The sequence below is a fragment of the Dermatophagoides farinae genome, chromosome 7, assembly GCF_024713945.1.
Source record: "Dermatophagoides farinae isolate YC_2012a chromosome 7, ASM2471394v1, whole genome shotgun sequence".
In the NCBI taxonomy this organism is placed as follows: domain Eukaryota; kingdom Metazoa; phylum Arthropoda; class Arachnida; order Sarcoptiformes; family Pyroglyphidae; genus Dermatophagoides; species Dermatophagoides farinae.
Genome location: NC_134683.1, coordinates 946,457 through 962,004, shown reverse-complemented (window position 1 = coordinate 962,004; position 15,548 = coordinate 946,457). Strand labels below are relative to the sequence as shown.

General features: G+C 30.0%; 1 protein-coding gene across 2 annotated transcripts in view; it reads left to right on the top strand.

The window, feature by feature from the left end:
* Positions 1-14,924, top strand: part of LOC124496856 (uncharacterized) — a 33,639-nt gene extending 18,715 nt beyond the window's left edge. For both annotated transcript variants that reach the window (XM_075733092.1, XM_075733091.1), the window contains exons 3-5: positions 11,747-12,098; positions 12,177-14,107; positions 14,171-14,924. In XM_075733092.1, coding sequence (XP_075589207.1) covers positions 11,747-12,098; positions 12,177-14,107; positions 14,171-14,625 — 2,738 coding nt within the window. In that variant the 3' untranslated portion in view covers positions 14,626-14,924. The remainder of the gene's footprint in view (positions 1-11,746; positions 12,099-12,176; positions 14,108-14,170) is intronic.
* Positions 14,925-15,548: the final 624 nt, after the last annotated feature.

Sequence of the window (15,548 nt, the reverse complement as noted above, 5' to 3'; positions counted from 1 at the left end):
TCATCATCATCATCAGTGATGCCCCATGGGAAGCAAAGAATAAAGAATGAGAAAAAAAATCCGCGGTCGAGCCTGTGAATTGGTGAAAAAAAGTTTTATCCTTTTATATTCTCTACACAAACAAACAAAATAGAATAGAAAGTTTCGCTTTATTTCTTTCTTTTCTCCTTTTTTTTCGAAAATGATTCAAAGATTAAAAGTTTTTTTTAATATATGCGAACTTATTCCGGTTCCACGTAGTAGTAGTAGTAGTAGAACCAGAATAAGCAGTAGTAGTAGCAGTTAAAATTGTTTCACCTGAAAAGAATGTCGAATGAAATTATTCTGGATGATGAATAAATCAAAACTTTTTTTACGCGCTTTTTTTCGGCATTTTTCAATTTTTTTTCTATCCACACATAAACATCACATTGTTTCTTTGATGTTTTTTTTTTTTTGGTTTCTTAGTTTCATTAGTGTTGTGATGAACATTTTCAATATTGAATTTGGAAAAATTTTGGCCAGATTTTCTGCCATCTGGTTAGAATATTCTGAATAATCTGTTTTGTTGCTGGATAAAAATGGGTTATGAAAAAAAAATTCTGTTGAAATTTAATTATAAATTCTACTACTCCATTCGTGAATTTATTTTCAAAAACTTTGAAAACAAAACCAAAAAAAAAAGAAAAGAATATTCTGGCAAAAAACCAAAATCATGCAATCATAACGAAAAAACCGGTTTGAATTGATTGAAAAATTTTTTTTTCTTCCATCATCATTTTGAATGCTGAAAAAAATTATTTGAAAGTCAGCTTCACTGCGTAGCAATTGTTCGATTAGTAACCAAAAAAAAAAAAAAAAAAAATGATGATACAGCATCTGTGAAAGAGAAAAAAAAGTAATTTTCGTTCCAACAGAACCAAAAAAAAGGAAACAAAATGAAACAAAATGAAAAAATCCTCGAAGGATCCAAGTCTCTGGTGCACACACGGATACTTTGTATCATCATCATTGGATGATGATGTTTTTTTTTGCCATCTCGATTCATCTATCCATCCATCCATATATATAAGATTTTCATTTATTTCAGTTACAACACACACACACACACACACAAACAAACCAAAAAAAAAAAATCCCGATTCTATTCTATATAAATACGACGTTGTTTTGAATCGAAATCTTCAATCTATGGTTTGTGTTTGTGTGTGTGTGTGGAAAAATGTTTTTCTTTTTTTTTCTTATTCTTGCTGCTCTATTTCTCCGGAATTTTTTTTTTTTTTGTGCATCATTTTTTTTTACTTTTCTGTTTGTTATTGTTCCATTGTTGTTGTTATTGTTGTTGTTGTTGTTGTCGTCGTCATCATTGAATCGATGCCATTAGATGCTTTCCCAAGAATAGAAATTCCTCTATTTTGATGAATATCATTCACTATGGTCATCATTTTGGTTTCAAACACACGCCCGTCCGCTCGCACACACACACACACACACACACACACACACACACAGAATGTGAAAATTGTTTTTTTTTTCTCAGGAATTTCGATTTAATCGAATTGGACAATCGAGTCGAATTCGAATGCATTTTCTTTCATTAGAACAATAATTCATTGATGGATAGAATAAGGTGAAAATGATGAAAAAGTTTTAAATTTTTTTTTGTTCATTCATTTTAATTTGATTCTTTGGAATTTTTTTTTTTTGGATTTTTTTCTCGTCATTTTAAAATTCAAATGAAAAAATAAATAAATTTTTTTTTTGGTTTTCGTTGTCTTTGTATTTTTTTTCTTTGGTTGCAACTTGTAAATTTCCATTTCGGATTCTTGAGAACCATGATATTCTGTGATATATTGTTGTGACGTATTCCATAGAAAATGATCCAATATCATTCAATCAGAGTGTTATTTTTTTCGCTAGATTCACTGAAAAAATGAATGAATGAATAAATGGATGAATGAATTTAGATCGAATGACAGTGACAACGAAAAGAAAATAAATAATCTACGTTTTTCTCTCTCTTCCACCGAATTGATTATCATTCATTTTTCTCACTGACGTCATTGTTGTTGTTGTTGTTGTTATTGTTGTTGTTGTTGTTTTCGTTTGTTTTGTTGTTTGTTATTGTTACTGGGCGCATTCGAAAGATAGAAACGAAATTCTATCAGATTCCTAGAATCATGTAATGACAAAAAAAATATATTTGACAAAAAAAGCGAAGAAATATTCAATTTTATAAAATAAAATTCCAAGAATTATAATTCCGAATGATGATGATGATAATGATGAAGAAAATACAAAGAATTTTAGTTGATGGTGAATACAGAACGATGATGTAGGCTGCAGGATTCGATTTAGATTTTGATTATTTTCATATTTTTTATCCTCTTGTTCCAGTTTTTTTTTGTTCAAATTTTGAAAATTTTCAATTATCAAGAATTTTATTCTCATCATCATCATCATCAAACAAAAAATGAAAAACACAGTTAAATAGCCAGTTCTATGGTGGTATGATTACGGGTGGAAAAAATTCGTTGCAAAATTCACCGAATGAAATTCTTTGGAACAAAAAAAAAAAAAAACAAAACAATCGAAAATTGGGCCATATTTTTTCCCAAAACGATTGTTATTGTTGTTGTTGTTGTCGCTATTCTCAAGAATTGAATTTAATTTTGTTTATTGGTTTTTTCTCTTCATTTTTTTTTGTTCAATTTCACTACTCCACCTACAATTTGATCATATAATGATGTTTAGTGATAATCAGGTTTTTTATCGTTTGTCTTGTGACATTCATTCTCATATTCTTTTTTTTTCTTTACTTTGCACAGGAATTATCCTGAAGGCAATCTCGAATTAGAATTGTTCTAAAGACGATCGACAATGATGTTTGATTATTGTACCCATGGAAATAGCAAAAAAAAAAGATTTTTCTTGATTCTTCATTTTCATTTTCACTTTTTTTTATCGAGAATTTGTCATTTTTGATCATTATTATGATGAAATTTTCCTTTGAAAAGAATTTAAATTCAGGAGTACAATAGAATCAATCAATGATGATGATTATCAGGAACAAGTATATGAATCGAATCGTTTGTCATGGAAAATCCTAGAATTTTTCATTTTCTACATTTCTGGTTGGGTGTGAGAATTAAAAAAGAAAAAAAAGATAGAAAGGCTATCATCGGGTAACATAGAAAAATCGGCCGTCCAATCTAGCCTATATTTTTTTTGATTGAATCTTCCTCGTGGAAGGGTCAATAACGCATTTTCACCATTTTTAGGTTTCCAACCCCACCCACTTCCGCTATAGCCATACACGCCGCTTTTCTTCAAATTGATCCTGAACAGCCGCCACTTGGAATATTTTCGTGAAACTTCGAACAATTATACGTCGCACCACAAGGTACAAGAATCCTGACATATGAACTTTATACCTCTAGTCTCTAGAGGTCAAAGGGCAAAAAATTGTCACTCCTAACAACGAAGAGGTATTACAAAAATGACTTTTTTTTAAAAAAAATATTCCATTTTTCTCTCAATTCTGAAATTTTGATCAAAATCCAATTAATGGAAAATAGTTTTCCGACCCAAAAACCACCAAAAAATCGACCAAGATAGCTGTTCCGTTTCCTGAACAGCCGTGTACACGCCATCATATAGTATATCATTCATTATGAATGATCTACTACAGAACAACCGATAGTATATCTTTATTTTTAAATATATTTTTTTTAAACAAAAAGAATAAAGCATGATTCATCTATTTATTGCAAAAAAATCAATGATGAAAATAAACAGGAAAAGGAAAGAAAATGTACAACTTCATATTAAAAAAATAACTGCAGTTATATATACAATATTTGAAAAATCATGACTAATCCAGATCACTATCGTCTTCCGATCAAAGACGGTCATACGAGTGGCGGAATTATCCTGAACACTAGGTCTACGTAACAAGTGGCAAATAGCTGTACATGAAATGTTATATGTTATAACATATGCATATATATATATCGCATAGCTATTTCTTACATAGGAATTCATAATGTTAATACATGGTGTGTACACGGCTGTTCAGGAAACGGAACAGCTATCTTGGTCGTTTTTTTGGTGGTTTTTGGGCCGGAAAACTATTTTCCATTAATTGGATTTTGATCAAAATTTCAGAATTGAGAGAAAAATGGAATATTTTTTTTTAAAAAAAGTCATTTTTGTAATACCTCTTCGTTGTTAGGAGTGACAATTTTTTGCCCTTTGACCTCTAGAGACTAGAGGTATAAAGTTCATATGACAGGATTCTTGTACCTTGTGGTGCGACGTATAATTGTTCGAAGTTTCACAAAAATATTCCAAGTGGCGGCTGTTCAGGATCAATTTGAAGAAAAGCGGCGTGTATGGCTCTAGCGGAAATGGGTGGGGTTGGAAACCTAAAAATGGTGAAAATGCGTTATTGACCCTTCCACAAGGAAGATTCAATCAAAAAAAATATAGGCTAGATTGGACGGCCGATTTATCATTGTTACCCGATGATAGCCTTTTAATGAAAAACTAGAATGTTCCCTGGAATGTTTTGCAGAAAGATTCTGGAGAAAAAAAAATAACAAACGAAGAATCCTAAATCGAATATACTAAAGAATCAAACAAAAAAAAACCAGAATCCACGCTCACTGGTTTTATATTGATAATTTCTTCTTATTCTCACCACTCATATTTTCTTTGCCAAGTCGTTTTATTTTACTATTTCGATAATAATAATAAATTTTACGTTCAAGTTTTTTTTTTACTCCACAATCTCTGGCTTTCTCATTCAATCTTTCATTTTCTCAATTCTGCTGTTTTTTTTCTTGTTTGCAATTCAATTTTCTTTTCTTTTTTTTCCTTTTTGTTCTCTTTCTTGCTTCGCACAATGTTTCGTTTTTCGGTTTAGTTTCCTGGGAACAGCAACGGAGAAAAAAACCAGAATAAAAGCAAAAAAAAAATTCTCCAGTAATAAAACGAATGAACGCAAAACCAACTCAAGAACTCGAAATCAAACACAGAGAAAAGAAAAATAAAACAAAATTGATTGATTTTTCCAATTCTGTATATGTGCAATTCTCTCTGTGTGTGTGTGTTTGTATTTTTCGGCTGTTTGTTCTCATTTTCGTTTGTTGTTGTTGTTGTTGTCGTCGTCGTCATTTGATTCGATTCAATTCGATTCTATTTTTTTGTATGAATGAAATGAAACAATAAAAATAAATTTTCTACCATTATAACCATTTGATCGTCAAATCGTTTTTTTTTGTTTTTTGTTTTTCTTGTCCCATTTCTATTTTTGTTTTTTTTCACAAATTCGAAATAATAAATGTAAACACTGTGTTGGATATGTCCATGGATCGTGAATTATTATTTAACCTTTTTATTTTGCTTTATTCATACACCAACATGTACAGAAAAATGTCTCCGGAATATGTGAAAGATAACCAAAAAAAAAAAAAAAAAAAAAAAAAAGAGAGAAAAAACATTTCAGCACAGAAAAAACCAAAGAAAAGCAAAACAATCAAATCGATCACAATGAATGATTGAATGGAATGACAAAAGAGAATGAAAAGAAAAAAAATTTTTTTTTTTCTTTTATCACAACAAAAAAGAATTTGATTTCCTTTTTTTTATTTCTGACTTGGTCGACCAATACCAAAAAAAAAAACGAATCAGAAAAAAAATTCAGATGGACCAGAATAATGGGCACATACACACACACACACACACATAGTGTGAAATGGTATCGAATTCCTTTTTTTTCCTTTTTCTCTTTTCTCGTTTACACACACACACACACACACACACATACATACACACGATAACAAGAATGGCCGAATGGAACGAATCAAATTCTCTTGCTCAATGCTCAATGTATGAACGTAATTTGAGATCATTTATTCTGGCCACTACACAGAATCCATCATTTACTTTGATTATGATACAAATTATAATAATAATGATGATGATTTTTATTATTTGATCACATCCATTGTTTTCGTTGATGACAATGATGAATGTCTGGACACATTGAATTTTTTCCTTTTTCATTGCTGTTGCTGCTTCTGCCACTTTTGTTTATTGTTGTGATGGCAGAAACAAACAAAATTCAAAATGAATGTCATGATTTTTTTGTTTTCCATATTCAAAATTCAGCGATATAAAAACTTTAATCGTTTACCCCATGCTCTTCCCTCTCACATCCGAAAAAAATAATGATGATGATGATGATCTCTAAAAATCAACCCTTTATGGTCAATGGTTTGATTTTTATCAACATTTATTCAATGATTTTCATAACCTTGAAAATTTTCATTTGTTGCCTGTTTTTGTTTCACGAAATTGATAAATTGGCCAAATATGATGTTTTTTTTTACAATTGAATTTTTATTACTGAAAACAAATTTTTATTCAAACAACAACAGAAATAAAAATTGAAATTGAAATTTCTTGTGTGTGTGTGTGTGTGTGGCCATCCATTCATCAACTTTAATCGATTACAAATAAGAAAAGAAAAAGAAAATTGTCAATTGTTGAAATGAAATTTTTTTCTCTTGTAAAATTTCATTTCATTTTCTTTTTTTTTTTTTTGTTTTGTTTTGTTTAACGATCAATTGTTTATTATAATCATCAAATATATATATATTGGACTTTTGTTCATTTGTTTTTCACATTATCATCATCATCCTACTACTTCGACGACGACGACGACGACAACAAAAGAAAGGACACACACACAGACAAAACAAAAATCATTGATGACCATTGTGGACGAATTTTCAATTGAAATCTGCCAAAAAAAAAAAAAAAAAAAAATTAGAAAATCTCATGATCAGAACCATTCCTCATTTATGTCCTGTTTTTTTTTCATTATTGATAATGTGATTAAATATTAATTATGATTATGATTATGACTTTTTTTTGTTGCTGTCTTGGTACCTCTAAATTATCGATCGATACATATATATATATATGTAGAATGGCGTAATCACTATTGGCCATTTTTTTCCATTGCCATTCATTATTATCACCATCATCAATGTATCGATCAATGACATTTTCGTTGTTGTGGAAAAAAAATCTGATTTCAGCACAGCAATGATCATGATAAATAAAATCTGAGCCCAGTGAATGGGCCAAAAAAAAAATATGTCATAATTGAACTATATATGAACAGAATCAAAAAAAAAAAAAAAAAAAAACAACAAAGAAAAAAAAGAAAACAAAACAAAAAGAATTCCAAGAATATTTCTGATTTACGTTATGGGTGCGTTTCTCATTCATTTTATTTCATTTCTTTTTTTTTGTTTTTTTTTTTGTTTTTTTTTATTCGATTCGGGCCATTTTTCTTTTTTTTTCTCTTTTCGATTCTTATTTTCATTCATGTGATCAGAATAATGAAATTCTTTTGGCCTCGTTTTTTTTTCGTCATTATTATTATTTATCTTTTCAATTGTCAATAAGAGAGAAAGAGAGAGAAAGTTATAAGAATTTTTTTTTCTTGTTTTCTGTCACACACACACACACACACACACACACACACACACACTGTATTTGAATGATTCTATAGAATTGATTCAACATAATAAGAATTGATGAAGAAAATGCAAGAATCTGATAAATTAATGATTTTTTTTCTTTGTTTTTTTTATCTTCAGATTTCATTTCATCGTTATTAACTTTGTTTATTCAATTCTATAAATTGATAAAAATATTGATGCTTCAGGCATCAATATTTTCGATATCGATCCCTCTAGTGGTAGAAATGGTGGCTGAAATTTTGCCACTAATAACCAGATTGTTTTTTTTTGTTCTGTTTTGTTTTGTTTTGTTTTGTTCTTTCCATTCATTTTCACAATTTGGTTTCAATTTTGCTAATCGAGCAAAAATCTTTTTCTTTATCTTCTACACAATTGACGGCTAGCTTCATGATGATTTATAAGAATTAGAATTCTAGCTGAATAAATAAACAAACAAACAAACTTGAACAAATGAAACGAAACAAAAAAAAAACACATATTTTCTCTAGATTCGTTGGTTAGTTTTTTTTTGCTTCAAGAATAATATAACCATAACCATAACCATAATAATAATAATAACCATGAATTTAGGTTTCACGAATTAGAAGAGCAACAAAAAAAAATCCATGTATTGAATTGAACAGTAACAACGTGAAAAAAAAAATTTTTTTTTTTGGTAAGAATGTATCCAATGAAAATACAACCTAGCCAAATATACAGAAAAAATAACCAAAGACTATAAACAATGACAGCAGCAGCAGCAGCAGCAAAAAAAAAAAAAAAAAACAATGATTGCCCGGAACAAGCAAACACACACGCACACATACACAAAGAAGCCAGAATCCAGAAACAAAACAAAAAAAGAAGAAAATGATGATGGCAGAGAGAGAGAGAGAGAGAAACGGAAAAAATACAATAATGATAATGATAATAATAATAATAATAAAAAAAACAAGTATAAACGGGATGAATGAATGTGTGTGTGTGTGTATAATAATAATAATAAAATCAGCCCAAAAAATTTCGAATATTAGAACCCGAACCATGAGGCGAGTGAAAAAAAATGACTAAATGAATGAATGAATGAATATCCCGGACGACGGAACAAATAATAAATTTGAATTCTTGTCTGCGTGTTTTTTTTTTTGCTTTTGTTGAGAATTGATGAGAATAGGCGAAATGAGAAAAATAAAACCCAAAAACAACAACAACAACAACAAACAAAAAACAATTACGTTCCATTTATTCATCATTCGTTTGAAGTAGTAATGAAATGGTATAGAATTCATTTGGAAAAATTTTGTTTTTTTTGAAATATTCAAAATATTCTTCTTTTAATGGATATATGAGATGTTGCAAAAAAAAAATTCCAAAGAATTGTATAAATATAAAAAAACTTTTCTCTCATTATTGCAACATTCACGAGAATTTTTTGCTGTTTCATCATCACCATTTTTTTTTTGGCTCATTTTCAATCAAATTTCAATGAATTTTATTTTGATTTCCATAATTTTAAATTATTATTTACCATATATTCCTTGGAATATTCCTTTTTTTTGTTTTGGCTAATAATGATATGAAATAAAAAAAAACTGGATGAAATTTTCAACAGAATTTCTTGATGATTTTCATATATGAATTTTATCTTTTCATTGAAATTGAAATTTTTTTTTTTTTGGATCTCAGTAACGACGTCTGGTGGCAACTGTGTGTAGTTTTTTTTAGCATTCGATTTATTGTTTGGAAAAAGTTTTTCTCTTTTTTTGTTTTGTTTTGTTAACCAAAGATTTTATCATCATTCATTTTCGGTGTGGGTTTTTTTTCATCCATTCGGATAGAAAATTTCGGTGAAAAAAAAAAAATTTCATTAATTCATTCGATTCTGAAGAAAAAGTTTTACGTCGTCGTTGCTGCTGCTGCTGTCGTGTATTCGTCTACTACCAAAAAAAAAGTCTTTTTTTTAATTATCGATCCATGTTATGGTGGATTGAATGACTGTGAGTCAAGAGAAAAAGAAACAAGAATTGATAACGACAAAAACAACAACAACAACATCAAAAAAAAATTCGCATATTCCTCGATTCTGGATAAAAATCATTTTATTGTTTTTTTTTTGCTTCTTCTTCTTCTTTTTTATCATCATCGTTTCTTATCAACATTATCAGTGTTAATTAATTAACTGAATTTTTTAGCTTGGCCATATCTTTGTTTCGTTGTCATTTCTCATTCCCTTGTGTGTTGTTGTTGTCGTCGTCGTCGTCGTTGTTATAATTGTCTTGAGAATTTTTTTTCTGGTTTGTCTAGTTTTTTTTTGATTTTTCATTCATTCATAATTAATCAAAATCAAGTTGCAAAAAAAACAAACAAAAATCCATCAATTAATGATCTTCGAAATGAAATGAAAAAACCATTGGGCGTTGTAAATCGATCAATTTTTTTTTTTTTGTTGAAATTTATTAGTGTTTTTTTTTCTACTCACTTGTTTGGCGTTGTTGGTATTCGCAAATTCATTGTGTTTCTTATCGGAATCAAAAAAAAATTCTTTCAAGAAGAATGAAAAAAAAAGTTTCCAGGGCAATCAAAGAAAATCTTTATTTTTTTTTTTTTTAATATTCTTGTTATTTTCTGGTTCGCCCATGTTTTTTTCCACTATTCAGCCTGTCACTTGTGTGTGTGTGCAGTCTTATCTTTTGTACCATTCTTTTTTTTTCTCTTCTGAAATAAAAATTCAACAGAATAAAAAACAAAATTCTTTTGCCTGTCAACGATATTCGTTGTTGTTGTTGTTGTTGTTGTTTGTTTGTTTGTTTACGACATCGTTGGCGTCAAAACAAACACAAACACACGCACACACATACAATGGGCAAAAAAAAAAAGTTGAAAAAAAATCTATTAAAATTTATTTTCATTCAACAATGGTTGAATGTGGATGGATCTCAGTGGCACGATTGATATATTTTTTGTTCAAAAAAAAAAAAAAAAAATATTCACTTTTTGTCTGTTCATATAGTACAGTACAGTGCATGATTTTTGTCAACAACAACAACAACAACAACAACAATGAGTGAGAAAAAAAAAATGAAAATTGTTAAATTTTGCTCGAAGATATCGTGAATGAAAGTAATGAAAAAAAAAATTTTTTTTTTTTGAAGGAAATTAGAAAAAAATGGTTGGTTGGCTGGTTGGTTTTATATTCATTCTAATATTTTCATCGGGAACTATTCGATCCATTTCCAAAAACGACAACAAGGAGATGGTAAAATATATTCATATATATGAATCTGTGGTTTTTTTCCACAGAAAGAGAGAGAGAAAAAAAAATCCAAATAAGTTTCAAATGTATGCTCTGCGAGAAAAAAAAATGTATTCCCCATTTTGAAGCATGAGGCTCATTCATTTTTTTCCTCTCTCCAAAAAAAAATCATCATTCGATTCTGTTTTTCTTTTTTTTCTATTGTATACAGCGATTCTTTTCCATCAATTTTCTATTTTCCATTTTTTTTTTGTTGGCCGATGTTTGGTTCGTGAATTTTTTTTTCATGAATCCGAAATATTTTTTTTTTATTCTCACTCTTCCGTCATCATATAGTCGTCGGCCGTTTTTTTTTGTATCAGCTGCAATACCGACAAAAAAAAATATGAAGAAAAAACTGGCCTGAGAAAAAAAAAATCATCGTTACTGGTTGGTTGTGTTTTGGTTGTTGTCGTCGACATATTTATACATTGTGTATGTGTGTGTGAGCGTAGGAAACGAGACAGTGCAATATTCAAATTTCAATACACAAATGACGAAATAGAATAGAATTCTAGTGATAGAATATGGCAATTTTTTTCCCATAAAATCACACCCTGAATCGAACAAAAAAAACACTGGGAGAACGAAAATAACCACCCATATACAATATATAATGCAGAATTGATGATAGTGAGAGAAAAAAAAATTCCAGGATCAAAATTCGAATGTGTATTGATACTGTTGATTTTCGGGAATTTTCTGGATTTTGTTTAACGTCAAATTTTTGATCAATTTTCTTTATTTTTGTCCGATGAAAAAAAAAATATTTTTCTCGTCGTGATTCTGTTTGGTCGAGGAACCATTTTTTTTTCATTGCATTGAGAGGGCATGTCCAAATAATTTTAAAAATTTACTTACTTGAAACTTGGATGTAATTGACAATTAAAAAAAAAAATTCTAAATTCTATTTTCATTCATTTATTCTCATTTACAGGCGAAATAACTGTACGACAAGAACATTTAGATGAAGTGATACAGGCGGCAAATTTTTTTCAAATTCAAGGTGTTCAAGAATGGAATATTCGTTGCTGTTCAACAACAACGACAACAACAACGATGACGACGACGACGACGACAACGACAACTACACCAACGATAAACACCTCATCATCATTGAATAGTAGTATAGGAAATTTTAAAAAACGGATACTCAATAGCAGTCAACAGAATCATCATCATCATCATCAATCAACAACAGCAGCAACAACAACAATGATGGATAATGATCCAACATCATCATTGTTAAATCATCATATGAATTCGAATCGAATGGATTTGAAATCATCGTAAGTTTTCTGCCAACTGCCTCCATCTAGTGATCAATATTAAAACTATTTTTATTTTTATTTTTACAATCAAAACAGACATTTACAAAATCATCATTTCGAAAATGATCATCAATCACCAACAACAACCAAAAATGATGATGTACAACAAAAAGATTCAAATAATAACCTCAATCCTTCTGGATCTTCAGATTTGTTACATTCCATATCATCACCATCGTTATCTGCATCAACAACGATGGTTGATCCACCGCAATCAGATGTGGATGATTATGAACATCATCATTTGATCGCCAAACGTAAACGATCATCTGAATCGAATCAATCACATTCATCCATTGAAAATTCATCAAAACAAGGATCTCAATTATCAAACAATGTTGTATTAGAATCGGATAAAAAAGTCAAATTAGAAACCGAAAATACAAAATTTGATTCACAAGAATCGCAAAAATCAACAAATTCATCAAGTCAACAAGTTCGATCTCAATTATTGTTGAAAATAAAATCAGGAAAAATATTTAAAAAAGAACAAGATGGTGACAATGAATTGACTATTATTGATGATTCGAAATTGGATGCTGATGATGATGGAAAAGAAGATCAAAATAAAATGGAACAAGAAGATGATGAAGAAGAAGAAGAGATAAATGTTGTCGATGATGATAAACCATCTTCATATGATAATGGTGTGAAAAAAGATGGTGTTGATCTTTCGAAATCAAACACGGTCAAACAAACCAATGGACGAATGAATAAACATTTGAATAGAAATGGTTCATCACGCAACAACAGTAATAATAAAAAACATGGTCAATCCAATTTAGTCATATCGAGTGAAGATGATGATGACGATGCTGATGATGATGATGATATTGAAGATAATGATCTAGTCGATGATAGTTTGGATGATGATCTTGTCGATGATGATGGATACTATGTTACTGATGATTCAACGAATGGTGTAGATTTATCCATTAATCGTTTATCAGTAAAAAATGGTTCTACCCATAGGACTAATGGTCGTCATTATCGAAATGGTAAAAATCGTCACAATTCGTCAATTTATGATAAGCTTCTTGGAAAAACTAGCAGCAACAATATTCTTACACATTCTGATTCGTTAGCATCAATGTCTAATGGTTTAGTATTACCTACATCATCAACGATAACATCTACAGGATCGCCAGCATCATCTTCACCTTCATCATCGTCTTTTGCAGCGGCAGCCGCTGCAGCTGCTGCAGCCGTTGCTGCTGCTCGTATTCAAATGATGTCACAAATGTTTTCAGCAACGAATCAATCAACAACTACCGCTAATAATTCATTATTGAATGGAACCTCAGCGTTTACCGCTAATGGAAACTCCATTTCGAATGGACAATCCACACCAGGACCAATGAGCTTGTCAACTTCACCTTCATCATCAATCTATGGCTCATGTTCATTACCGGCAAGTGTTACATCAACATTATCATCGGCAGCCGCTCGTGCAATTGCTGCATCAACATTGGCCACATTTGGACCATCACCATCATTGGGTGTTGATCAATCACCAACAGCAGCAGCTTTGTCATCATTTTCAGCATTCAATTCAAATTTATTCATGGCAGCAGCGGCTGCAAGTCAGCAAAATAATTCTCCAACATCCGTTGTTCAACAACAACAACAACTACTACCACCACAATCGACACCGTCGCCTGCCTTATCTGCAAATGGATCTACCGGTTCAAGTGGTGGTGGTGAAAAACGTGGCCGTGGCCGTCCACCTAAATATGGTGGCAATTACGGTAGTGATAATAGTAATAATAAATCGAATAATCGAAACGATAATGGTAATTCCAATTCGAATCTAAACAATTTATTGGATACATCATCACCATTTCCTGAATTATTTTATCCAATAACAACAATGACCAATAATCATAATCATCATGATAATAATTCAGCATCATCATCACCTCAACCACCGCCGATATTATTATCATCTAATAATTCCAAATCTACAAGTAAGATTGATAAATGTTTGAACAAGAAAAATTATTAATATTCATTAAAATTTAAATCATCAGGTTCACACAATAAACACAATGGAACATTATCATCATCACCAACAAAAAATGGAAAAACTTCAACAACTACGGCAACGACAACAACATCATCAACTTTATCCTCATCATCATCGTCATCATCATCATCATCCTCATCTTCATCATCAGCAGCAGCAGCAGCCAATGTTGTTATTAATCAGAATCGTTCAAGACGTGGACGGCCACCAACATTATCAGTCGATGATATGGTACAACGTTTACAATCTGGTCGTGAAAAAGCTGGCCAAAAACAATGTCCACATTGTCCCCAGGTCTACTATGGGTACCATGCCATGCATGATCATATTACATCCGTACATTTAAATTCAAATGAAAAATATCCATGCCATTTATGCGATAAAGAATATTCATGGCGTATAACATTACGAAAACATTTGAAATCACAACATGGTGTGCATCCAGATGTTATTAATTAATTAACTAATGAATTAATTCACAAAATTACATATATAGTTTTATATAGATATATATAATATATAATAATTTATTTGCAATATTTTTTTCGTCTTTTTCTTTATTGCATTATCATCACTATTATGCCATCATATATGAAAATTGTGTTTTGATCATCATTAACATGGTCATCTGTATATCACATTTGTATTCACATCATCTAAAATATGAATCTTTTTTTCTGCTTTCTCAAATTTTATTTGTCTTGTCACAATTCATAACACAATAAATGAATATAAAAATTCTTTGATTATTATTTGTCAAACATTTGCATTTTTCTCCTGGTAAATAAATAGTAAAAAAAACCAAATCAAACGCTACAATAGCCGATAATAATTCAAATTCAGTTTGAATTTGTCATTTTCTCGATTCTGAACTGGTCATGTTAGGTTGGACATTTGGCATACAACGGTTTTACCCAAAATTATTTATTACAAACCGATCATATTCTGCAAGAAATTTATCCAAATCTTGTAGCCAAAGCTGTTCTGCTTTTAACTTTTTGATTTTTTCTAATTCTAATTTGGTTATAATTTTTATTGCTTCGTTAAAATTTAACATAAATAATCAGATAAATAATTTTTATAGCGGAAATAAGTTAGGCATATCAACTACGTAAAATTTACGTAGGTTACCTTTCCCGCAATATCGATAAGGTTACCTTTCTAGGGTTATTTCCTCTATAAAAATTATTTATCTGATTATTTATGTTAAATTTTAACGTTTATTCGTTGAATCACACCTCTATTTTATATTAAAGAAGAAAAAATCATTTTTCAAAAGTGGAAAGTTCAAAAATATCAAATTAAAGATTTACTGTAAATTTTGAATTTTTTTTTTATTGTCAATTTTGAAATTATCACAGCGTCAAGAAAAAATGAAAAAT